The 26,140-nt window shown below is 42.6% G+C and overlaps 1 protein-coding gene across 3 annotated transcripts in view; it reads left to right on the top strand.

Moving 5' to 3' along the window:
• The first annotated feature begins 3,720 nt into the window (after positions 1–3,720).
• EGLN1 (egl-9 family hypoxia inducible factor 1) overlaps positions 3,721–26,140 on the top strand; it is a 57,360-nt gene continuing 34,940 nt past the window's right edge. The window contains exon 1 of one of the 3 annotated variants that reach the window (XM_086679685.1): positions 3,721–5,205. In XM_086679685.1, the coding sequence (XP_086535811.1) occupies positions 4,273–5,205 (933 nt within the window). In that variant the 5' untranslated portion in view covers positions 3,721–4,272. The remainder of the gene's footprint in view (positions 5,206–26,140) is intronic. The other 2 variants (XM_086679684.1, XM_025915006.2) reach the window with 2 other exon arrangements.

Here is a 26,140-nt window from a genome sequence, read left to right on the forward strand (position 1 = left end):
GTCATAAACTGATAAAGTCAGGTGATAGATAAATTTTCCTGAGTATATAAAAAAACCTTTTTAAATATCTTATTTTCGGAGGAAACCTTAGTAGACGGTAAAGCTGGCCCCACGTATGTGGGGAAGCACACAGCTTATGTGTGCATCTGGCAGAACCCCCAGTACAGAGAAGAGCAGGTGCTATTTCCCAACGACACCTACTTGTGCACATCCCAAAACTATAGTTAGAAAACAGCTCAGATTTTTAAGTTGCTTTCCCAGAACTCAAAGATCGTCTTCCTGTTTATCTTGGTGGGATGCCTATGTGATAACTTGTGATTTTTCTGCTCTCTGTAACATTTTAAAACAAGATTGTCACCGATGGGGAAACAAGAGGTCGCTAGTTAACAATCCGATATTTGATTTTTATTTCCTGAGTGGCGAAGATACTCTCTTGTGAATTTTAAACATGTTTTTAAAGGAGAAATGGGGTAGTCCCTTGAAGGTTAAGTTGTTCCTTGGGCTTGCCTCGAGTCAACACGGCCATTTCTAAATTCATTTCCTCACTTAGCTCTGTCCTGTGTATTTACTCTCAGCTTCACCTTGATCTTTCAGTAAGTCTCTTGTCAGCTTGTAGTGGATACTGCTTTACAGTTTATGTAAACATTGCCAGAAGAGCAAAGGGAAGCCAGATGGGTGGTCAGTTACCTTTGACCCAATGCAGTGTGATATGGAGATGACAGAACTTTTACTTAATTCATCCTCTGGTTTCGAGATCTTGATTAGGTTCGGGGCAGGAAACAACTTGTAATAATTCCTGGCTTTGGGAGGCACAAGCCTTTGTTCTCCCCAGAGTATTCGGTAACACACCTAATGCTACTAATCATATAATCCTGAGAATTGGGAGGGACACTCATTGCCTTACTCTTGTTTCACCCTCTGTAAATGGGCATAACAATAGTACCCACCCGACAGTGTTTTTATGAGGATTAAATGAATATTTGCAAAATGATTAGAACAGAGACTGACATAGTATTAAGCACCGTACGTGTTTATAAGATAAATTCCCACATGACAATGTAATTCTTCTGTATAACATCTGAATACGCGGCGACTGCTACAATGCTGGTAGAGTTCCAGAATCTTGTCGGTGAACTTGTCATTGGCTGTTGCGTTGCCAGCAGACGGTTTGGTGAAACCCTCCCTAACTTGGAATTCATTCACAGACTATTGAGCCTGAATGAATGAAAATTCAGAACTTGTGGATCTTTGGAAATACTTGAAACAATACTTCATATTTGACTTCTGCCTATGAAGATTTTGGAAGTGTCATATTTGACTGATTAGGTATTTTCAAGGTGTACATGTTCAATTTGTGATTTAGTACACTTAATTGGAAAATGAAAGCTAATGAAGGTTTTGACATGGACGTCTATTCTTTTAACTAGGTATCAATGAAAATATAATGAAAAGAGCATATGGAGATGTAAATACACTTGTTTGCACTATGTAGGTAATTCTTATGTAACCATTGCCAGAAGAGCAAATAGTAATTCTTAACAAATAGTAATTCTAACAAATTACAAACAGTAATTCTTAACAAAATTGTTGGACTACTTTTAGTACCTACAAATAACTAAGTTTAGAAGAATCAAGTGTTTGTGGAATGAGTGTTCTCCAGTAAAGTTCCTGCCCTTGAGAATTGTTAAGAATCATTTATAATTAGGGTACCTGGGTGGCTCAGTCAGCTGAGCGTCTGACTTCGGTTCAGGCCATGATCTCATAGTTCGTGGGTTCAAGCCCCACATCAGGCTCTGTGCTGACAGCTCAGAGCCTGGAGCACACTTCAGATTCTGTGTCTCCCTCTTTCTCTGCCCCTCCCCTGCTCACACTGGTCTCTCTCAAAAATAAATAATAAGCATTTAAAAAATTGCAAGAAAAAAAGAATCATTTATAATTACCATAGCAAAAGGAGGCCTAAGAAGTATTTGGTTTTACTTGTATTGAAATTATACTTTATATAATTTATGTATATCAAAAATGTTTGAAAAGTTTGCTTTCTTAAGCCATTAAATAGTTTCTTTACATTTTAAAGAATTTCTAAACTAATTTGCTTGGAATCTGGATTAGTGCAAAGGCGGACCCAGCAATTCCTTTTTCTTTGTTCCCTTTCCATCCTATCCATCCCACTCTTTGTGGACACTTGGTCCAAATTCTAGGTTGTCCTTTTTCATTTACAAGTCTACTCCCTGCACTGGACTACATATACACCTCCTGAGTATAACTAGTGTAACTAGTTCATTTGTATGCCAAGGACTTATGGCATGTAGCACGCTCCTAACACATTTGTTGAAAAGCCTAATTAGTAGTATCTGAAACAATATTTTACTCTATTTAATAAAGCTCTGGGATACACAAGTGAGACTGATTCAGATCTAGATTCTTTACGGACAGTTGGGTTTTTAGTTTGGTTTAGAATTTGAAGCAGTGAGTATAACATTTACCTCGGTCTCCCAAAGTCCAAACCAATTGGAATTACTGTCCTCTTTCACCAGGCTGGATTCCCAGGAAACTGTTCATTTATACAGAGGAACTTAATTACACTTTTAAGTTCTGTATAGTTGGTGAAGAGCTTTGATGTTTTGGATTCAGGCTAATTTCTTAAAAAATATTCTACAGAGTGGTTTATAATTATTCCTTATATTCTTCTGCCTTTGCCTACACCTTTCAACTTTTATGTTGTCTGAAAGACCATCACCTCAAGGACTGACGACGTTACTTGCAATCTATTCAGACGATATGAAAGCCTAGCACAGAATTTCTACATTAGCAGGTGTTCAATAAAAATCCTGACAATCAAAATCGCAGCTCTTTTTATTCTTAAATGGCGTGGGGAAAGAAATCTTTGGCTTATTTCTGATAAGGTTTTCACTTTATATAAAACAAAGAACTGTATTCACCTGCGTACCAGCGACTGTCAATACGAGATTTTTTTTCTTTTAAGACGTTAACGTAGCAGTGTTCATTGACCACCAAAGTCCAATTCTCAGTAGTTTCATCCGTTTGAATTTAAGTGCCTGAATGTGGATACCGGAATGCGCATTAACTCATCGAACTTGGTAGCCAAAAATTTCTTCACAAGGTTTGACACTCGCCAAGATTTCACAGGGCTTAGAAATGGTTTTTAAAAAATTTGAACAAAACTTCAGCACCTTTAAATGTAGCTCGAACGGGGCATAGGGGCTTGGATGAACACCGCAGCAATAATTAGTACTTTTAACCATTTCAGGCCTCGAAATGGGGGCTGTGTTGGTATGATGGGAAAAGCAGCCTTGGAATCTGACAGAGTCTAATTCCTGGATTCCGTCCAGTCCTGCGTGACCTTGGGCGAGTTACTTTACTTCTCTGAATTTCCGTTTCCTCCTAGGCAAAAAACCAGGCGAGAGCCACCTTGCAGCGTAGGCTGGAGCACGCCTAGCGCACACCGGGTGGGCCCTAAACAAATAGCAGCCATCTTCTGGTCCCCCGCTCGGCGCCGCAACCCCCAGCAGGTGTAGGCACCGTCCGCGGCTTAGGGCCCGGCGGCGGCCGAGCGGCCCCGCCCTTCCGCCCTCCCGGGCCTGCCCCTTGGCGTCCCCGCGCCGGCCTCCGCGTCCCGAGCCCGCCCCGGGCGGAGCCCGCAGAGGGGCGGGGGCAGGGCGCCGGGACCGACTCCGAGGCCCAGCCCCGCCGAGCCGCGTGCGGGGGAGCGGAGGCGGCCCCGGCGCCGCCCGCGCCCGAGCGTGTGTGCTCGGCCGCCGCCCCCTCGGCCCTCCCCTCGGCCCTCCCCTCGGCCCCCTCCGCCCTCGCGCGCCGCCCGCCCGGGTCGCGGCAGGGCCGTGGTGTACGTGCAGAGCGCGCAGAGCGAGTGGCGCCCGCACGCCCTGCGCTCTTCCAGAGGCCGGGCCGGGCCGGGCAGCCCCGGACGGTGAGGCGGCGGCGGCGGCCGGGGCGGCCGATCTCGCGCGTCCGGGCCCGCGTGCCCGAGCGGAGGTCGCCGTCCGCCGCGCAGGCCGCGGTCCCTCAGCTCGCGGCAGCGATGAGGCGCTGAGGCGGCCGCCGGCGCTGCGCGGCAGGACCCGAGGACGAGGCAGCGGCCGGGCCGAGAGCGCGGGGCACCGGCCTCCCTCAGGCGAGGAGTGGCGGGTGCGTGGCGCAGTGACGGCCTCTGCCGCTCCGCCCGTTCCCCGGCCCCGGGCGAGGCCCTCCGGCCGCCACCCGTCCTGCTCGGCCGCCGTCGCCAACGCCGCCGCCATGGCTAATGACAGCGGCGGGCCCGGCGGGCCGAGCCCGAGCGAGCGAGACCGGCAGTACTGCGAGCTGTGCGGGAAGATGGAGAACCTGCTGCGCTGCAGCCGCTGCCGCAGCTCCTTCTACTGCAGCAAGGAGCACCAGCGCCAGGACTGGAAGAAGCACAAGCTAGTGTGCCAGGGCGGCGAGGGCGCCCCGGGCCCCGGAGCGGGCCAGCACCGGCACCCCGGCTCCGCGCCGCCCGCCTCCGCGCCGCCGCCCAGGGCCGGCGGGGCCGGGGCCAGGGAGGCCAGGAAGGCAGTGCCGCGCCGGGACAGCGCCGCCGCCGTCGAGAATGCGGGCGCGCGGGCCGCCGGGGACGCGGCCAAGGCAAAGGCCAAGCCCGCGGCCGACCCCGCGGCGGCCGCTCCCCCGCTTCGCGCGGCTGCAGGCGGCCAGGGCCAGGCGGCGGCGGCGGCGGCGGCCGAGGTGGAGCCCGCGAAGGAGGAGGCGCTGGCCCGCGCGTCGCAGTACCAGGAGAAGGCGAACCTGTACCCGCCGAGCAACACGCCGGGCGAGGGGCTGAGCCACGGCGGCGGCCTGCGGCCCAACGGGCAGACGAAGCCCCTGCCGGCGCTGAAGCTGGCGCTGGAGTACATCGTGCCGTGCATGAACAAGCACGGCATCTGTGTGGTGGACGACTTCCTGGGCAAGGAGACCGGGCAGCAGATCGGCGACGAGGTGCGCGCCCTGCACGACACCGGCAAGTTCACGGACGGGCAGCTGGTCAGCCAGAAGAGTGACTCGTCCAAGGACATCCGAGGCGATAAGATCACCTGGATCGAGGGCAAGGAGCCCGGCTGCGAAACCATCGGGCGGCTCATGAGCAGCATGGACGACCTGATCCGCCACTGTAACGGGAAGCTGGGCAACTACAAAATCAATGGCCGGACGAAAGTAAGTGAGTGCTAGAGGGTGGCGCTGGACATCTCTTACTGGGCGGGCAGCCCCCCTGCCCGGCGACGGGAGCCGCTCAGGGCAGAGGAGCATGGCTTCTCTGTAGAAAAGTAATTTCCTTCTTGTGTAGCACCCCCATAAGAAAAAGGGATATAATCCGTGCAGTAGGTGCTTATCTAGGTAGCTGCTTTCTCTGTGTCCACTATTTTCCACTTAACTGCCCGTTGACAAGCCTAAGTGCATGGTTTTGTGACTAAACTTAGGCCCTCCCTTTCACTTGGCTTTTTTTTCCCCCCCCCTCCTTTTCCCTTGCACTGTTAGTCCATTCAAACCTGACTGGAGTTTTAGCCTCCCGGTTTGGGGATATTAGGGTAGGACCCAAAGCAAGAGCTGGTTCTGGATATGCCTTGTGTCTGCATATGCCCCTCAATTCTCTGTGGTGTTGGAGCCAGGGCTCAGATTGTGGTTTACAGAGTGGAATGCTGTGTTTAGTTTAAGAATCTGCCAACTTGCCCACGAAAAGATAAACTTAAAATAGGCATGTAGTCCAAAGACTCTTCATATTCGGGAGCTTGGCTGCTCCCCTCTCACTATTGCTCTTTCCCCCCTTCCTGTCCCTTCTGTTTTGAAACCCACTACAAAAAACGGGGAAAGAAGTATTTCCGTCTTTAGACCTTTCAGTGTAGGTAGGTTACATTTTTAGCAGAGGTTTCCTTTATTTGCTTTGTTAGTGTAATCCTCCTGTTGAAAAAGCTGTGTTGTAGCTTCCTGGAAGAAAAAAACAACAACAACACGGAATTGGAGCAGGAGGGAGGGCTGGTTCTGAAGTCTCAATTTGGTGGAATCTCTTTGTTTTCTCTTGTTTTTCCCCAACAGATTCTTTAGTTCGTACCTACTCTAATCCTTCTTCTCTCCTCTAGATGGTAAATGGGAGACTCTTCCCTCCTTAATACTCTCTCCCAGTTCTTTTTCATTTTACTTCCCAGGTCTTAATCTTTTCTTTGTATCCGGCTCCTCCCCAGGCCACCCTGCTCCACCCTCCTCCACCATCAATCTCTGTCTGATTTTTTGAGTTTTGAGAGCTTGTCTTAGGAGATCATCACATGTGTGTGTTTGTGCACGCATGCTGACTCTTGCCTCTGGTTCTTTTGTGTGTTGTCAGGGCGTCTTTTTTAGCTGTCGTTGTGGGTGACTGTCAGGCTGACTGAAAGGCTGAGCATAAGGCAATGAGGAAAGTTCTAAACATGAAAATCTTGTGGGGGAAAATACAACGCCAAGTCTGATTTATATATTGCCGCTTTATTAGTGGATGAAGGCACATGTCTGAAGGTCATGTAGTTTGAAAAACTGAGCAGTTTCTTAATGTTAAGCTGGAAGAGAAAAAGGGGTCTGATTAGACCTCAGTCTTGGTCTTCAATGAGAATTTCATTTATATTTTAAAAAAACAAAAAACTTTGTCATAGATCAGATCTGAATATAGTCACGGACTCTAGAGCAGGACAGGAACTAGCTTGAAGGGATATTAATATAGCTCTGTGCGGACTGACCAGAGTAGTTAGTTGAGGCATAAGCTTAAGGTGAAGTCCTGAAGAAGTTAATGTCCTAAATCTTCCTTGATCTGCTTTCCTTAGTTAATTTAGCTTTCCAAGTTAAGCTAAGCCCTCTCCTATTCTCCCTGTTTTCACCTGTCCTCAGGGAAGGGACAGGTGTTAGAGCTGTTAGTCAGCCCAGCTGTTAGAGAAGTTGCTTGTCATGGGGAGCTCCTTCCTCAGGTGTCCCAGTGGCTGAAGGGAGCAGTAGTTGAGGTTTTAAATCACTTGACTGCACATACTGTCATATGATAAAGGACTTGCTGAAGGACGGTCAGACTGTTAAACTCTTTGGATTGATCTTTCCTCACATTAATTTTCAGGGCACAGTTTGAAAATCTGTGAGTTATTGTTGGGAATCCCCTTCATTGTATTTGGTTGAGAGAGTTTTTGTTAAGCGTGTTTAATCATGTAATTTTAGTATTGCTTAAAAAAACACCAAAAACAAATATCTTGCTATGAGGGAATGGGAAGGCAATCAGATTATTAGCCACCATGCATTGAGCTAGCACAGTGGACTAGGTACCAGATTAAGCCCAGGAGAGACATGATCACAATAATCTTCATCCTATGAAGTAGGTAGTAGTATTCCTAATTTCCATTTGAGAAGGTTTCAGGTCTGACTCGCCTAAGGCCTACCACTTAATGATAACCTCACTGGGATTCAAATTTAGGTCCTTCAGATATCAAGCCCCAGGCTTTTCTACTACTGTGCATATAGGTAGGATATAGATAAGATGTAGATTACCTAGCATACCGGAACTAAAATTTGGTAGATTTTATTGACAGTGGTAGTCTTGTATATGAATAACTGTACTTTATGGTTGGGCTCTATAAACTTTTTATTAGGTGACTACACAATGCTTATTTCAAATGTTTATTTCAGTGTCTGCAAAGCCATTTTAAAACTAGCCATTTCAGTGTTGGTCATTTCGGGATAACTTGTAAGAGGGGCAGAATATGGGTACACAGTGGGATTAGAGAGAGGGTCTTCAATGAAGAATTCTATTGTCCTTTACAACACTAGAGTGATTTAAAAAGTTACTTGCGTCAAACGTGTAGTGTATTTCTCACTTAGCTCTTCACAGCAACTCTGTAAAATAGATTGTTGACATGTTATTCCTGTGTGTAGGTTAGAAAAGTGAGTCTCAGGGAATCGTGCACTTGTTGGAAATCATGCAGCATACCAGGACTTAAACTGAAGTTTTCTGACCAAGATTCTGATGTCCTTTTTTATTTTTATTATCTACTGTGTGGTCTTTGTGTGTCTGAGGGCCTGATAATCAGATGAGGTATAATTGGTTGTGGCTCATTGAGCGTTAGACTCTGATTTCCCAAGTTTCTACTTCAGGCATGCTTCTCTGGCTCACTGTTTGTCCAACTGCTTTAAAAGAGGAATTGCAAGGGAAGGATGAAGTAATACACAAGGACACTGATGTAACCCGCGTCAAGTTTCCACTTTCTCTGGTCCTTTTATTGGGATTTTCCCCTCTTTTGCCCTTAGACTGACCTTTGATCCTTTTTCCTTTCTCATACCCTTTCTTTAGCTGGCAGTGGTGTTCAGGAGGGAGAAATCATGGTCTGCTGATTTGTGGACTTAAGAAATCATAAGGGCCTTGACTTGGGTGGAGATAAGAAGCGCAGACCAGCGGGGATCACGGGGAAATGCCGAACCTTAAGGGAGTGATAAAATAGGTTGAGGCTACGAAGAAGGCCATATATATCTAAGATTTTTTTGTTAGTGTCATAGTTGGTCTGCTATGGCTGATTATGGCTTTTAGAGCAAAGAATAGGATGAGGATTATCATCACTGCTGTAGACATGTGACAGTCCTAGATGTTACAAACCAAACCAAACTTCCTTATCAATCCACTTCTGCCACTTTCCTCTGTACTCTTGACATCCACCATGTATAAAGGGGAGCAGCCTGTTCAATGTTTTAATAGCTAAATCAGTCTTAAAGATCAAAGTCCGTTATTCTGTATGCAAAAAGGTTGAAAACATGGCAGCTGCAGTAATAACAGTTTCACTGTAGTGCTTTACAGTTAAAAGAGATTCGTTTGGACTGAAAGAGTGGTCTTCATAGGTTGTTAGGGAATCAAGGTCAACTTTGTAGGAAAATGTATAATGGGTTAGTTTGCATGTAGTTCACATATAACGTAACTCCTTTAACTGTAAAGGAATTTCATTAAAAATCTTTTTTAATGTTTATTCATTTTTGAGAGAGAGAGAGAGAGAGAGAGAGGCAGAGAGAAAGGGAGACACAGAAACCAAAGCAGGCTCCAGGTTCTAAGCCATCAGCACAGAGCCCAATGCGGGGCTTGAACTCAGGAACCGTGAGATCATGACCTGAGCCGAAGTTGGACGCTTAACCAACTAAGCCACCCCTGCGCCCTAAGGAATTTTATTTTAAATCAAAAGGAGTTTGGGGGCACCTGGATGGCTCAATCAGTCAAGCGTCTGACTCTTGATTTCGGCTCAGGTCGTGATCTCATGGTTCATGGGATCGAGCCCCGTGTTGGGCTCTGCACTGACAGCATGGAGCCTGCTTAGGATTCTCTGTCTCTGTCTCTCTTTCCCTCCCTCCCTCCCTCCCTCTCTCCCTCCCTCCCTGTCTCTGTCTCTCTCCCTCCCTCTCCCTCTCTCCCCCACTTGCGCATGCGCTCTCTCTCAAAATTAGAAATTGAACAAAAAAACAACTTTAAATCAAAAGGGGCTTTTTGTTTGCACGTTGATAATTCTTCACTCATCTATTACCTAGTAAGCTGCAAAAATATCCCATGAGACCTTAGTCACACAAGAGGACAGCATCTGAACGTGGAAGGAGGCTGGACTTTGTGCTGCTGTTCAGTCTGGCTGGGCTCCTGGATCAGCCACTGTTTCTGTGTCCTTGAGCCACTTGCTTAATATTTCTGAGCTTCGGTGAATGACTCCATTTGCACAGTGGCGTTAAATCCATACCTGCCTTTTCTGCCTTGAGGGCTTGCTGTGAGGAGTACACGTAATTATACATATAAAGGCACTTTTTAAAATTTAAAGCAAGGTTGTGAAACCTTTGTTAACTATTACTCTTCTCATCATAAAAGTTTTCAGTTTTTCTGATTCTTTCTGGAAGAGTTCTATGCTTTTCCTGTGTTTTCCCCACTTATAACCCAGAGGGGAAGAGACCGAGAATGATCACCCATGTTTGACATGACCACTACCACTACACCAACACATTCGTTTCTTTTTTAAACAGAGGAAATAAGTCCCAGAGAGGTTAAGTGACTTGTTCAAGGTCATAGAGCTCCTTACTGACAAATCAGACTGACGTTTGATTCACTTCTTTCTTACACCTGCAACTTTTTGCTGCATCTCTTGGAAAAATGGACATACTCCTACTTAACTAATTTTGGTGTATTTCATACCATTTTTGAGAATTGCTTGAACATTTATAACTTCCCTTTTCTTCTCCCTCTTATTCCTCTCATTGTACACTTTGGCTTATCTGACCTATTTAAAATTTTCCTCCTTTGGTTAATTCCTCCCTAATTTCCCCAGATGTTCTTTATTCACCTTCTTTTCTCTCCTCCAACATTCAAGCCATCTTCCTGAAGGAGGCCTACCCTCTCATGTTTCCTTAGTAGGAACTGTCTTTCCATACTCTGCATTTCTGATTTACACTTTCATTCTGTTTTCCTCCCCCTTCCTTTTTTCACTATCAGACTGCAAATCTATGTTTGTTCATCTTCTCCAATGTTTTCTGAAGCCTGTGCCTTGCTGGTATGCCTTTGGATAGTGTTATCAGCTTAGTCTTTTTTTTTTTTTTTTTTTGAGAGAAAACATAAGGGAGAGGGGCAGAGAGAGAATCTTTTTTTTTTTTTTTTAATGTTTATTATTTTGTGTGTGTGTGAGAGAGAGAGAGCATGTGAGCAGGTGAAGGGCAGAGAGGGAGGGAGAGAGAATCCCAAGCAGGCTCCTTGTTTTCAGCACAGAGCCTGACGTAGGCTTGATCCCACAACCCTGGGATCATGACCTTAGCGGAAATCAAGAGTTGGATGCGCAACTGACTGAGCCACCGGGTGCTCCTATTTAATGTTTTGCTTTGCTCCTGTTTCATTTTTTTTGCTTTAGACTTTAAAGTGAAACCAAATGTTTCAGTCCCTTTCATTTGAATCCATGCTTGGAGGGTTTTCATAGATGCAGTTTACTACTGTGCTTGCATTTTGCTACCATGCTTGTGTGCTATCTCCTTTTCCACTGTGCCCTTGTTTCTGTACTTGAAACCCTGTAACTATGGGATGGCATTCCTGTCATTTATTGAACCATATTCCTAGCTTTTCTTGGACTCTTATTCCAGCTGAAAGCCTTCCGTTCTGAAAAACAAAACAAAACAAAACAAAAACAAACAAAAGAGTCTTCCCTTAAACTTTTTTTTTTTTTTTTTTGCACTTGTATTTCCTGGTCCAAACTCTGAACTGTTCTGCCACCTTTATGGGAATGTCTTCTACTTTGTTATCACATTTTCCCAGAACCAACTCACATTTCTGTTTCCAAAGAGCTTAGATAGTATCTGTAGTCTCTATATGCTCATTAACACTGCTAGAACCTTTTCATGTGTTTGGAGTCCTCATTTTCCTTACTCAGTGTCCCAAATCCCATTTCTTTACAAAAGTGAAATGTATGTATTCTTGGTTCCCCCTTATTCCTGTCTTCTGAGTCCTGTTTTGATAATCTCTTCCGTCCTTCGTTCATTCACCAAATATGAAGTGAGTACTTTGCGGTTCTAGGAGTTAGGATTACCTTAACAACAACAAAAAAGCCCTCGTTCTCACAGGGCTTAAATTCTACTTGAGGTGGGTGAAAGGTGGGGAGAGACTGTCAATAAACAAGTGTGTAAGTAAATATACAACATGTTAGGTGGCAAATATTAAGGCAGAAGGTAAACAAGGCCAACATTAAGGCAAAAAGTAAACAGGGGGTACTCTCTTAGGATCCATAAAGTAGTAAGATGATATTTAAGGAGACGCTTGAACAAAACGAGGACCTGGCTTATGTGGATACATGCAAGAAGAACATTGCAAGTAAAGATACTACAGAGCAGATACAACAGTGCTCGGTGTGTTGGGAATACTGTGGTTAAAGCAGAGCGAGGGAGGGGGTGTGGTAAGGATGCAATCAGTGAAGCAGTGGGAGAAGAAGGAAGAGCAGTTCATGTAGGATTTTGCCTCGTAGGCAGGAACGGTGGGTTTTATCCTAGGTGATGGGGAGGCCATTGGGGAGTTTGTTTTAAAAGCTCTCTGTGGCTGCCGGGTTGGAGTAGACTGGAGGGGAGCAAGAACACCAGTGAGGAAATCCTTGTAGTCGTCTAGGCTCTAGAAGACGGTAGCTTGAATCAGAGTAGCAACTGCAGACATGGTGAAAACGGGTTGGGTTCTGGGTATATTTTCAAAGTGGAGTCAGTGAGATTCGCTGATGGATTTGACGTGAGGTGTGAAAGAAAGGAAGGCGTCAGAGTGACTCCGAGGGTTTTGGCTTGAGCATTGGGAGGAAATAATTATTATTTTGTTTTGCCCTAACTCTCTGCCTTTCTTCTCTTGCCCCACTTTTTCAGTTTCTATTTATAGCAGCTTGTTGACACTTATTTTGCAGCCAGAGCTGCAGAAAAAAGTTCTGCGCTCTTCTTTTGCACATTCCTTCAAGTTGGCTGTGCTTGCTGCTACCGTTGTTGACCTTACAGCCCATCTTTTCTTCTCCAGAGGCTTTATGGCTTCCTTGCACAGTGTGTGCTCCCGTCAGCCCTACCGCGGGGGCTGCCTGCAGGGATTGCTGCGGGAAACCTTGCCGCATTTCTGGTGCTGTCCGCAAGCCTGGCTGTGCCTTCTCGCATGAACTGCTCACTTAAGATGGCTTACAGATACAAATCATGTAAAAAGAATTGCACGGATTGGGAAAGTCTAGGGAAACACTGGGGAAAATTGAGTGGTTCAATGTGAGAGACAAGCAAAGATGTAGATTAAATGTCCAGATACAGTCAGAAATAAAACACCTTCATGTAAATATGCTGTGGAAACTCAAACGATAATAGAAAATTGAGAAGAGCTAGAAGGAATGTAAAATATCAAAAGTAATCCCATTGACATATAGAGATAACACAGGATGATGTGATAGCTTCCTGTAGTAAGGAAGGAGGGGATAAATTTATGATTGCTTGGGGACCATATTCAGTGGTCTGAAAAGAGGCCAGAGAAATAGTTCTCATAGCCTTATTGATAAGTTCCCATTAGAATATTGTATCCAGGACTTTGAAGGATAAGAAGCCTTGGTTTTGACTCCAGGGTGAGGGGAGGGCCCAGAAGTATGGTTGAACATTAGGTTATTGTGTATGAAATGGTTTTAAAATTTTTAAACCTGAAGAGTTGAACATGAGCTTATAGAATCCAGGAATCTGTACTCTCAATTTAATTCAAACAACTTCAGTTTAGGACTAAATAATAAAACCTAGGTGGGAAATAGCAGATCTAGCCAATTAATTGGAAAGGTCTAATGAAGATTTTGGAGTAATCAGAGATTGACCATGCATCTGAATTTTTTCTCAGCATAGGTACTCAGTTCTCATCTATAAATCGTAACTAGAAGTTCAGAGTCTATAGTTTTGTCTTATAATTATCCTTCATTCTAGCTCTAGAAAGTTTTTACCTTCTGTTGGGCCTTCCTCTGACTTCTTCGCACTATTCCTCTGAAATAGGTGTCTTAAAAGTTACTTTTTTTTTAATGTTTATTTATTTTTGAGAAAGAGAGAGCGAGAGAGTGCGAGTGAAGGAGCAGAGAGAGAGGGAGACACAGAATCTGAAGCAGGCTCTAGGCTCCCAGCTGTCAGCACAGAACCTGACGCAGGGCTCGGACTCAGGAACCGTGAGATCATGACCTGAGCCGAAGTCAGACACTTAACCGACTGAGCCACCCAGGCAGCGCTGACTATAGTTTTTTCTTGAAGTTCAGTTCTTAATTTTCTCCTCATCGCTGTCAGAAGACACAGGTAGGAAGAACTTGAAACATCTCTGTTTCTGTACTTTTCTTTTGCCTATTGCTACATAACAAACTACGCCAAAACGTAGTGACTTAAAACAGTACGGATTTATTATCTCACAATTCCTGTAAATCAGGAATCTGGGCACAGCCTAGCTTCATCCTTGCCTTCACTGTTCCTCAAGATGTCGGCAAGGGTCTGCACTCTCCTACCAAGGCTTGAATGGGGTGTGTCTGCTTTCAAGCTCGCTCTCTGGATGTTGGGGGCATTCATTTTCTCATGGGTTTTTGGACTGAGGGCCTCAGTTCCTTGCCATGTGGGTCTCTCCAACATAGGAACTCACTTCATCAAAGCGTGCAAGCCCAGAATGCCCCAGCAAGACTGAAGTCGCAGGCTTTTGCAGCCTAACCACGGAGACATCCATCACCTGTACAGGATTCTTTTGTTAGCAGCAAGTCACAAGATTGATTCCACACTCAAGGGGAAGGAATGACACAGGGTGTGAATGCCATTTCTTAAGTTGTCTCTTCCTTTGCCACGTGTGCCCCTTAAATGTTACTGTTCTTCATGGTCTGTGATTTGTCTTCTCTCTTTGCTCTAGTCAACACATTTTTCTCCCTGGCTGATTATCACTTTGCGCTTGGGAAGCTCACAGGTTCTTAGGGTAGTTTGCCTGTGTTCAAAGCCTGGTTTAGCTACTTAATTGTGCTCTGATTTTAGGCACATTTTCTAACAATTAAAGCATCAGCTTCCTCATTGGTATAATAGGAGTTAATAGCGCCTAATTCAATAATGTTTGTTTGAAGATAGATGAGATGATGCATGAGAAATGCTCAGCAGGTGATCAGTTAGTGCTCATTTAATATTAGTTGTAACTGTAATAATAATGGAAGGAGGAGGACGAGGAGAGGAAGAGGAACAACCATGACTTCAGCTAGTAGGATTTGTCAGAGTCCTTGATCTGGCCTTACCCTGGCATCTGCAGAGGACTAATGGAAACCTTCACCTGAATGTTCTGGAAGTACTGCAAACTCAGCATGGTTAAGACTGAAGTGCCCTCCCAAGTTTCCTCTTGGAGGGGATGAGGGTTGGTGGGGCTATGTGGTGGGGAGAGTGGGGGAGCAGGTTTAAAACTGGTCCTGTCTTTGAACTGCCTTTATGTTTTCAACAACTATTTACAGAGTGCCCAGTATATGCCAGGGTCAGTGCTAGGCAAGACAAGGTCATTCTCTCTGCCATTCTGGAGTTTTATTGTCCGAGGGGAGACAACCTTGAGCCAGCAATACCATGTGTGGTGGATGTTGATCAGATGTACAAGATCCTGTGGGAGCTTGTTCGAGGGGCCCTAATAGCCTGCATGCCAGAGAAGGTCTCCCGGAAGAAGCAGTTCTTTAGACTGATGCTTCCAGCAGTTCAGTCACTTTCAGTGGAGGAAGTCCATTGAAAGTCTCCAGGTCTGAAAAGAGCATGATGTTTCAGAAGAACATACCTTTTTTTATGACTATGGGAATTTTACCTATTTAAAAATTATTTCCTACCTGTGTCTTGTCCCTGTTTCCATTTACACTGCCCTGCTGAGACCCATCTTCTTTTCTGTCTAGATTATTACAAAAGTCTATTTTTTTTTTCTCTTTTCGTGTGTTTCCTTTCCCGTCCATTCTCTCTTGGTGTTACGTTCCGAAAACACAGATCATGTTGTTGTCCTGCTTGAAAATATTTGTTTCCTCCAGAGTCTTGATATGCCATACAAATTTTTTTTTAAAAAAACATCATTTCTCATCATATATTTTCTACTCCTGCCACCGGAGGCTTCTGGCAGGTTCCTTGAACCTGCATTTGCTTTCTGCCTCTGTCCATTTCCCTGGCTCTTTCTATGTGGAAAGGTGGTAGGGGGGTTTCTGTGAGTGGAGTTTTGCCCCAGTCGCTAAGCAGAGTTACAATTCTATCCTATGTGTTGCTGTTGCTGTGACACTTCTTATCAATGATAGCGTGCTTTCTACAGTGGTGGGACTCCTGTCCTAAACGTGAGCCACTTGAGGATGGGACCCCTGTCTTATCCGTGCTGCACAATGCTCATCAGGTGAGGCATCCAGTAAGTATCATATTTAAATTTCCACTGCCCTATTTTGATTGAGGTTTTGATTACTTTGCTCCTGGATTGTTACACAGTATTATTGTTTCTTAATTCACTCTTTTCCACGTACTACTTGTATCCATCTTTTATAAATTCAACATTTGTCAAAAGCTTACTCAGAAATCTCCTGAGTTTCATTTAAAAAAAACTTTTTTTAAATATTTTTATTTATTTTTGAGAGAGAGAGAGAGAGAGTACAAGCGAGGGCGGGGCAGAGAGAGAGGGAGACACAGAATCCGAAGCAGGCTCCAGGCTCCGAGCTGTCAGCACAGAGCCCGACGCGGGGCTTGAACTCATGAACTGTGAGATCATGCCCCGAGCTGAAGTTGGACGCTTCGACTGAGCCACCCAGGCGCCCCATCTCCTGAGTTTTACTTAAAGGAGACAGTTTGATTCTTATGCACATAATGCTCACCGATGGCCTACAACCACACCATCTGTCCGTTGGTCTTCGCTTCTCCTCTTTGACAAATGCACTACTTCTGCCAGCCTGTTTTCTTCCTGTTGCCCTTCTCACTCCGCCCAGCACATCTGTGAATTCTTTCACTGGTTTATGACTTGCACACCCTGCTCCAGCAATTTAAATCATTTGCGTTCTTTAAGACCTGCCTTAAATCCCATTCCCAAATATCTCCTTGAACACTGTGCCCCCACCGATCTCTCTTCTCAAACACTTTGTACACCATTTATTCCTGACGTATCTTCTCCAGAAAGAAGGGCAGAGGGGCTGTTTATATAGCGTTCTGACTTATGCAAAGCACCTTTTGTTGTCGTTCATGGTTTTTATTATTCACATATGAACACTTAGTCGTACCCGACTGCCCTGCACCACAGCACACCTCACCCTGCTCCCCCTTATTTCCGTCTCATTTCTAAATCTACAGTAAGGGGTTTAGAAAGTCCGTGAGGGTTTCTGTCCTATCGTGGTCAGCTTTCCTTTCTGTGCTTACTGTGCTGCTTCTAGTCCCTATTTTTCCAGATAAAAATAACCCAGGCCAATATAGCCTAAACTATTTTTAACTCCTAAGTCTGGGTGCTGTGAAGATAAAATGAAGTTTCATGCCATTGCCTGAGCCCAAAGTCAGTTGATCGGGTTACAGATGGCTGTAGAATCCTGCCCGTCCGTGAATCTCAAGGGGGACGGGCCTGCGTGCGTATCTTCCCTCCCTCTCCCCCACCAGTGGCATGAGAATCCCCAGGGAACATGCGTCACTTCAAAACAAAGCAACATAATAAACATGATGTTGAAAGTGACCCCTTGTGTATTCTTCTGCATGACCTGGAAGAGAGAAGCTTATGGCTAGCAAGCTGACACGAAGTTCAAGTTGACATTGATACCACGTGATTAATATACAAAGTAAAAATTTTCAAGAGCGAACTTTGAAACTTCTAAAATTATCCTACTTTTGACTTGGCTTTAGAACTATATTCAGAATTTCAGATAACATTAAAGATGGTTTAAGAGTGATATTTAACACCAGAGGACATGGGTTAAACAAGGTGAGACATAATTCTTTATGATCAGAAAACCTGTGACTTTAGCCACATTCAAGCATTCTATCAGTTTGGGGGAAACCGTCGACTTAACTGTTCCAAGAGGGCACCAGTAGTGCCGATGATGGAAACCTGTCAGTGTCATGGTCATTTGAATTTGGCCTTGAAACGTATTCGGACATTCGTATGCTTAAAAAGAGTTGCATTTCCTAATTTTGCTGAGTTTTGGTACTTAAAATGTGTTTTCCTTCTCTGAGTACAGTCTTGGGGTTGGTAAGGAAGGGAACCTGAGATTTCATATTTACTGCAGATAATTCATGTGTGAAAGAATGGTTGTAGTTTTGGTGCATACAGCCTGGAGTATTGTGTATTTTTTGAATTAAGAAAACTTAGACTAAAAATCATGTATAATAATAAAATAGCATCCTTCCCCAATAGCTTAGGAGTTTTTTTTTTTTTTTTTCAAAGTAATTATGCATGTTAGTGGTTTATAACTTTGTATTGCTTCTGGACCCCTTTGGGAATCTAATGGAAGCTGTGCAGTTTTTTACCCTAATGAAGAACATGCATGTAAAGTTTTGCCTATTATAACACGCATCATAGACCCAACATTAAGAACACTTGTTACAAGAAGGGTTCTAAAAGAGTAAAACAAACATTTTTAAGCATTTAAAAATTAAATGTTTATGCTAGAGTGAATTTCTTTTTTATTTAAAATTTTTTTTAATGTTTATTTTTGAGAGAGAAAGAGAGACAGTGCAAGCAGGGGAGAGGCAGAGAGAGAGGGAGACACAGAATCCAAAGCAGGCTTCAGGCTCCCAGCTGTCAGCACAGAGTCCGACACGGGGCTTGAACTCAGGAACCATGAGGCCATGACCTGAGCTGAAGTCAGACGCTTAACCAGCTGAGCCACTCAGGCGCCCCCAGGTTTCTTTATTTATTCAGTTGCTGTTCCTCCCCTGTGTCTGTAGAACTGTGCCTTGGATTTTCCCCCCATGGTAGTACTCAAGTTGTAGAGACCCAGATAATGGGATATAATTTAAAACTAGTGGTGTATATGTATGGACTTCTGAAAGATGTTTGCCTCATACAATCTGAATATAATAAAACAAAACAAAGTTAACTGGCATGTACCAAGGTGGAAACCATAACCTTAGTACTTCTCTAAGCAGGTGCTGGGTTAAGCCTTGCTTTAGTATTCTAGATGTACAGTTCCATAAGACTGAGAACCTTTACCAGAAATGATTAACACTGCATTGTGTTTCTCTCTTTTCTCTTCCCTTTATACTGTCTCATTCCCTGCTCCCATTGCGTGTGTTCATGTGTCTTTTGCTTTTATTTTGGTTTCTTACTTGTAACTAGCATTTCAGTAAGATTAATTTGAATTTTTAAAAAATAAAAACCTCAGTAACAGTGTACCAGGGGCCCAGGAGTAGGGGTACTCTCTTACTAACAAAAATGAAACTAGAATTTATTGGTTGGTTTTATTTATATTAAAAATAGTTCCTAGAATTGTTAAGATCTAAAGCATCTCTTGATAGTTTTGGTAGAAAGTATCTTTAAAATATGTAAGAACAATTTGTTCATATTGCTGGTTTCCAGGAACTGTGTTTTGATGTTGCATGACAACAGTGAGGTATTTCTCTAATGTATACTTACTGTAAAGGTTCCTGCAGGTGTTTCTTTGTCTTAGAATTGTCTCGAGAAAGGGAGGACAGTAGGGAAAAGAGGTGATTGTTGACAGGAGCCAGGAATGGGAATAGACTGGCCACCCTGCTCTGGGTTCTTGTCCTCTGTCTCTCAGTGCTGAGCAAATCACTCAGCACCTCTCCCGGTTACTTTATCGATGCAGTGGGAATCATATTGACCTAGTTAAAGGAGATATGTTGAATAATTGATTATTGTAAGAAGTTTTTTTAATACTTTTTAATTATTATTATTTTTTTAAGATTTTATTAAGTAATCTCCACACCCAGTGTAGGGGCTTGAACCCACAAGACCGAGATCAAGAGTCGCACGCTCTCACCAACTGAGCCAGCCAGGAACCACCGTAAGAAACTCTTAAAAAAGTGATTATATTTTTAGCTTTCTGCAGCACCTTTTCAAATTGTTAGGACTTGGCCTTGACTCTAGACCTTTGTTCTCCTGCCTCATGTTGATTAACATTAGCATCACAAGTTAAAGTTCAGTTGTAGATTCTGAATTCTTGACTTGTCTTTAATGGGATACCAGAACCGTATTTTTATTTTGGGGTTCTTTTTTGTTTGTTTTATTTTATTCCCAGTTAGTTAACATACATTGTTACATTATTCAGAGCTCATCATGGTAAGTATATTCTTAACCCCTTCACCTAGTTCATCAGTCCCCGCCACCCACCTCCCCTCTGGTGGCCATGAGCTTGTTTTCTATAGTTACAGTTTTTTGGTTTGTCTCTGTTTTTCTTTGTTCATTTGTTTTGTTTCTTCAATTCCAAATAGGAGTGAAATCATATGGTATTTGTCTTTCTCTGACTGACTTACATTGCTTAGTATTATATTATACTCTCTAGCTCCATCCATGTCGTTGCAAATGGCAAGATTTCATTCTTTTTATGGCTGAGTAATATTCCATTATATATATATACGTATACACACACACCCCCACATCTTTGCCCATTCATGTATCCGCTGAATGGATACTTGGGCTGCTTCCATATTTTGGCTATTGTAAATAATGCTGCAATAAACATAGGGGCGCATATATCTTTCCAAATTAGTATTGTTGTATTCTTTGGGAAAATACCCAGTAGTGGAATTACAGGATCTTAGCGTAATTCTATTTTTAATTTTTTGAGGAACCTCCATACTGTTTTCCACAAGTGGCTGCACCAGTTTGCATTCCTTGCAGCAGTGCACAAGGATTCCATTTTCTCTACATTCTCACCAACACTTGTTTCTCGTGTTTTTGATTTTAGCCATTCTGACAGATATGAAGTGATGCCTCATTGTAGTTTTGATTTCTAATTCCCTGATGATGAGTGATGTTGACCATCTTTTCATGCATCTGTATGTCTTCTTTGGAGAAATGTCCGTTAATATCTTTGGCCAAGTTTTTAATTGGATTATTTGGGTTTTTTGGTGTTGGATTATATTTTGGGGATACTAACCCTGTATCACATACGTCATTTGCAGATACCTTCTTCTCTTCAGTAGGTTGTCTTTTAGTTTTGTTGATTGTTTCCTTTGCTGTGCAGAACCTTTTTATTTTGATGTAGTGCCAAGAGTTTATTTTGTTGTTTTTTTTTTTTTTTCCCTCGCCTCTGGAGACTTATGTAAGAAAATGTTGCTACGGCCAAAATCAGGGAAATTACTACCTGTGTTCTCTTCTAGGATTTTTATGGTTTCAGGTCTCACATTTAATCCATTTTGGTTCTTAATCCATTTTGAATTTATTTTTATACATGGTTTGAGAAAGTGGTCCAGTTTCATTCTTCTGCATGTAGCTGACCAGTTTTCCCAACACCATTTGCAGAATCTTATTTTTAATTAAAATGTATTTAATGTTGATTAGGCAGTTGGCACATAGCCTTGACACTAAAAAAACAAATGGTCCGTTGATAAGGGCATCTTGCACTGAATTTCAGGTAGTTGTGTTACATCATGGATAATGAAATAACAGACAGAGACACTTTGATCAAAGCACTTCTCTCTCTCGGCCCTCTTTCCCCCCCACTCTCTTCACTCTGCCACTCTATGTCCTCTTAGCAGAATGAAGTCAGATGGTAGTGAATATTTTATTTATTATTAATTTAATTACTTAAGGTGCATCTAAAAAATTGAATCTTTTAGGTGTTAATTTTAGAAGCTAGTCATGCATACAAATTAGCTAGTGCCTATAAAATGATTGGATCAGATCTCACACAAGCGAGTTTATGCTTATTTTATAGTTTTTATTGGTGATGTACACATAGATCCGGTTGTTTTGTAATTTGTTGGTATTAGTATTTCTTTTATTTACCAGTGTCTATGGCTTAATAAGCTTTTATTTCATTATTTTTTTATGTTCATTTACTCTTGAGAGAGGGAGAGAGTGCCCACACATGAGCAGGGGAGGGGCAGAGAGACCGGGACACAGAATCCGAAGCAGGCTCCAGGTTATCAGCTGTCAGCACAGAACCTGACGTGGGGCTCAAACTCATGCAGGATGAGAGATCATGACCTGAGCGGAAGTCTGCCACTCAACCAACTGAGCCACCTAGGCACCCCAACAAAAAGCTTTTAAAACAAAATCCTAAAAGTTAATTCTTAATTCCCTAAAATGATGGAAAGTGTTTGGCGTTAACTAGTTATTTTTCAGCCATGCTTTATAGCTTCTTTTTACCCTTAATGTATCATATCATCTTGTGGCTGTCATCAATTCCTAGAGTTACTTTGGTGTCTGCTCTGTTGAATTTGACTCATGATATTTGTGCTCATAGTGAAAGATGCATTTTAAGAATCCTGTGTTCCCCTTGATTTAAGAAATTGCTTGGGGATGCCTGGGTGGCTCAGTCAGTTGACTCTTGATCAGCAGCTCAGGTTGTGATCCACCATTGTGAGATTGGAGCCCCTTGTTGGGCTGTGCACCGAGCGTGGAGCCTGTTTGGGATTCTCTCTCTCTCAATCTCCCTCTCTCTCTCTGAATAAACAAATAAATAAACATTAAGAAATTGCTTGTAGATTCCACACTTTTTTTTTTTCTAAAATTGATCGTTCTTGACAGTTGAAACATGAAACCATTGAAACCATTGAAACTGCATATTATAGGAAGCAGCTTTACTATGTTTTGACTCTGGTTAAGATTATTTTAGTTGTTTACAAAGGAAATAAAACTTATTTGAAAATAAGGAATGGAAGGGCGAGTGAAGTTAAACGGCACGTGTCCATAACTGAATTTTTCTTATAGAAATATATCTATCCAGATATTATAGAAGAGTAATTGCTTTGAATTTTACAAATACTTTGGATAATTTAATAATTTAATATAGCTTAAATATGTGGTAATTTTAAGACTTTTTTAATGTTCATTTATTTTTTTGAGAGAGCGTGTGCAAGCGGGGGAGGGGCAGAGAGAGGGGGAGACAGGATCTGAAGCAGGCTCTGTGCTGTCATGGCAGAGCCTGACATGGGGTTCAAATTCAGGAACCGTGAGATTAGGACCTGAGCCGAAGTTGGACGCTTAAATGACTGAGCCACCCAAGCGCCCCGGCTTTATGTGTTTCTGATGAAAAATAATACAGCGCTTCAAAATACATGAAGCAGAAACTGATGGGATAGAAAAAAGCATAGACAAATTAAAAATTAAAGGTGAAGATTTCAGTGCTTAGTTCTAGTCATTGTTATAGCTATAACAGTTATGTATAAAATAGAGGAAAATCAATAAGGGTGAGAAGACTTCATTACTATCAACTAACTTGACCTAATTGACATCTGTTGAAAACAAAATCTTTGTGACCTTGAGATAGGCGGAGATTTTTCAGGACAAAACAAAAAGATGAACCATAAAAGAAAAAAACTGACAAATTGGACTCTAAACATGAAAGCCTTTTGCTTATAGAAAAATACCACTTAAAAAAAAAAAGATGATATTTTCTCTCTTTTGAGAGAAAATGTTTATAAAACATAGTATCTAATAAATCTGGAATATATGCTTTTTAAAAAATATAAGCATATATTGTAATCTACATATACAGACATAAAACAGGAAAGAAATAACCACTGTTAATGTCTTAATATTTACTTTTTTCTCTCTCTGGGTTTTGCTATTATGGCTAACTTGTTCTTCTTCATAATTTTCTCTTAAGTTTTTGTTACTTAGTTTTTGTGTTCTTTTATGAAAAATTTCTTTAAATGGGGATTGCCTGGTTGGCTCAGTCAGTTGAGCCTCTGACTTTGGCTCAGGTTATGATCTCACGGTTCATGGGTTCAAGCCCTGTGTCGGGCTTTGCTGACAGCTCAGAACCTGGAGCCTGCTTTGGATTCTGTGTCTCCCTCTCTCTCTGCCCCTCCCCCACTCATGCTCACTCGCTCTCTCAAAAAATGAGTAAACATTAAAAAAATTTTTTTAAGGCAAACAGCAGTCAAGGTGATTCATTAAGATATTGGAGTCATGGAGATAGATGAGTCTGCTCGCTTAGGTAACAACAGAGAGCTGGTAGGGAAAAATCCTGTCGTGTTTTCCATTCTCCCGTAAATGTCTCTCTGTTTTTTCTCCTTGGTTGTAGGTAGGATCCAGTTCATTGCAGACTGTTCGACTGAAAGCCTTAGTTTCTCACTGGCTGTTGGCTGGAGGATTTTCTCCTTCCCTTGATCTTTTATAGAGTAGGAAATACGGACAGTTTCACAGTGTGGAAGCTGCTTCCCTCAGAGTGGGCAAGTGAGAGAGGGTGAGAGGTTTAAATATTTCTTATAACTCAGTAATAAGTGAAACAACTTAGGAGAAAATAGGCAAAATATTTGAGCAGGTATTTCACAAGAGAAGATATATAAATGACCAAATATGTGAAAAGATTCTCAGTATATCATTGGTTGTTAGGGATATGAAAATTAAAAGTGCAACGAGATACCATTGTACATACACTAAAATGGCTAGAACTTAAAATCCTGAGAGTACCAAATTTTGGTAAGGATGTAGCAAATACAACTGGAATCCTTCTACGCTGATAGATTCATTACTTGCGAGAATGCAAAAGGGAATGCCACTTTGGAAAACAGGTCGGCCATTTTTCTAAAGAGTCTAAATATAGACTCTTCTTATGGCCCCACGTATCTAAGTATTTGCTAAGTACCCACCTCGAGAAATAAAAACATGTCCACACAAAGACTTGAGTATTATTATTCATCATAGTCAAAAACAGGAAGCAACCCGAGAGGCCATCATCTGGTGACTGGATAAATAGATGTAGTGCGTGATGCAGTGGGATCCTGTTCAGCCATAGAATGAAACGAACTGTACTCTTGGGCAACAACTTGGATAAATCTCAGAAACACTGTGCCAAGGGAGAGATTGTACTATCAGCTATTTCGCTACTTGTAATGGAAGTTTGTGTTCTGATTTTTTGCTATGGCCTTAGATACCCTTGAAGATACCCACAGTTTTTGTAAGAAAAATTTCCAGAAGTAGAATTGCTGGGTTAGAGAAGGTTTCTATATGTTTATATGGCCAGCATTACTGAATGCTTATGTACCAAGCATGTTTGTAAGTACTCTTTCCACCCAGATTATCTTGTTCAGTTCTCTAACAACCATAGAAAGTACAGGTACTATTATTTCCCGCATTTCTCACTAGAGGAAACTAAGGCACAGAAAGATTTTTTTTTTAAAAACTTGTTTCAAATCACACAACTAGGAAGTTAGAGAGCCGGGGCACAAATCAGGATAGTGTGCTTACAGAGCTATTTATGCATGTTTTGAGGGTATTGTATTTGTTTTCAGGTCCCCTACTTGATCTTGCTCTGTGCATTACAGAAATTTCTTAATTTTAGGAAGTTGAGGATAAGCCAAGTGTTTATCAAATGAGTCTTTCTCTTTCCTTACTGAAGTAATTTCAGAAATGTACCATTGGAATGTTGTTTAATTTCAACGAAGACAAGCTCATACTCAATGAAAACACCAACCATTCACTTAAAGGAACATTCTTTTGAGAGTATACAAATATACTATGCAATTCTTTGAGCTGGTTTTTTCATGCAAACTGTATAAAGGTATCAGATAGTAAATCCATGTTAACCTCAAACACTTATCAAGATACTGTTTTTTTGGTTTTTTTTTGTTTTATTTGAGAGAGCATGCACGCACATGAGCAGGGGAGAGGGACAGAGGGAGAGAAAGAGAGAGAATGCCAAGCAGGCTCCACACTCAGTACGGAGCCTGATGTGGGGCTCGATCCCAAGACCCAGGGATAATGACCTGAGCCAAAATCAAGAGTGGGACACTCAATCCAGTGAGCCACCCAGGCGCCCCAAGATAAGGTTTTCAAATAGGCAGTGTGTGCAGAGGGTGTTGTAGTCCTTTTGGCGTGTAAGTTTTGCACCAGAATCACGTTAATGTCAGGGGCCTGCTGTACAGCTCCTGAATCAGAGATTTTGAATCCAGAGTGAAGGCCAGACAACTTCGTAGAACTTCACAGAAATTGATTCACATTTGGGTCTGAGGAAAATAGTATAGGACATACTGTTAATCAGTAAGGGATCTTAAAAATGTAATGTCCGATATATCAGATACCCAAAGGATGTTTATTAACTATTCTGAACACTTCTTAACCCAACGATTTGCAAAGAAAAAAGATCTTTTCATTAACTAAAATAATGGGTTTACATATTCTTGATTGTATTAATCCCATAAATTGCTATTTTCTCACCTCCCCCTGCCCCCCCCCCCCCATGTCTTCTACAAGTAGATGATACTATCTGCCTTTACTTGTTCGTCACTTACTTATTCTTAACCTCTCTCATAACGTGACATGTGCCTTCAGGCACTGTTCTGAAATTCATCTTTTGAAAGTTGTTATTCCCCTCTTACAAGAGGACCTGTCCTTTTCTGTCTCCCACCTTTTCTCTTTCCCACCTTTTCTCTCCTTAGCTACCCTGTAGCGCTTGACCCCAGTATTAGTGTGGTGTATTGGTTGGGGAGTGTAGGATTCAGAATCAGAATGGCTGGATTCACAACCTCGCTCTACCATTGGCTAGTTGTG

The sequence above is a fragment of the Puma concolor genome, chromosome D2 (assembly GCF_028749965.1).
Source record: "Puma concolor isolate L17-30 chromosome D2, mPumCon1.1.hap2, whole genome shotgun sequence".
Classification (NCBI taxonomy): domain Eukaryota; kingdom Metazoa; phylum Chordata; class Mammalia; order Carnivora; family Felidae; genus Puma; species Puma concolor.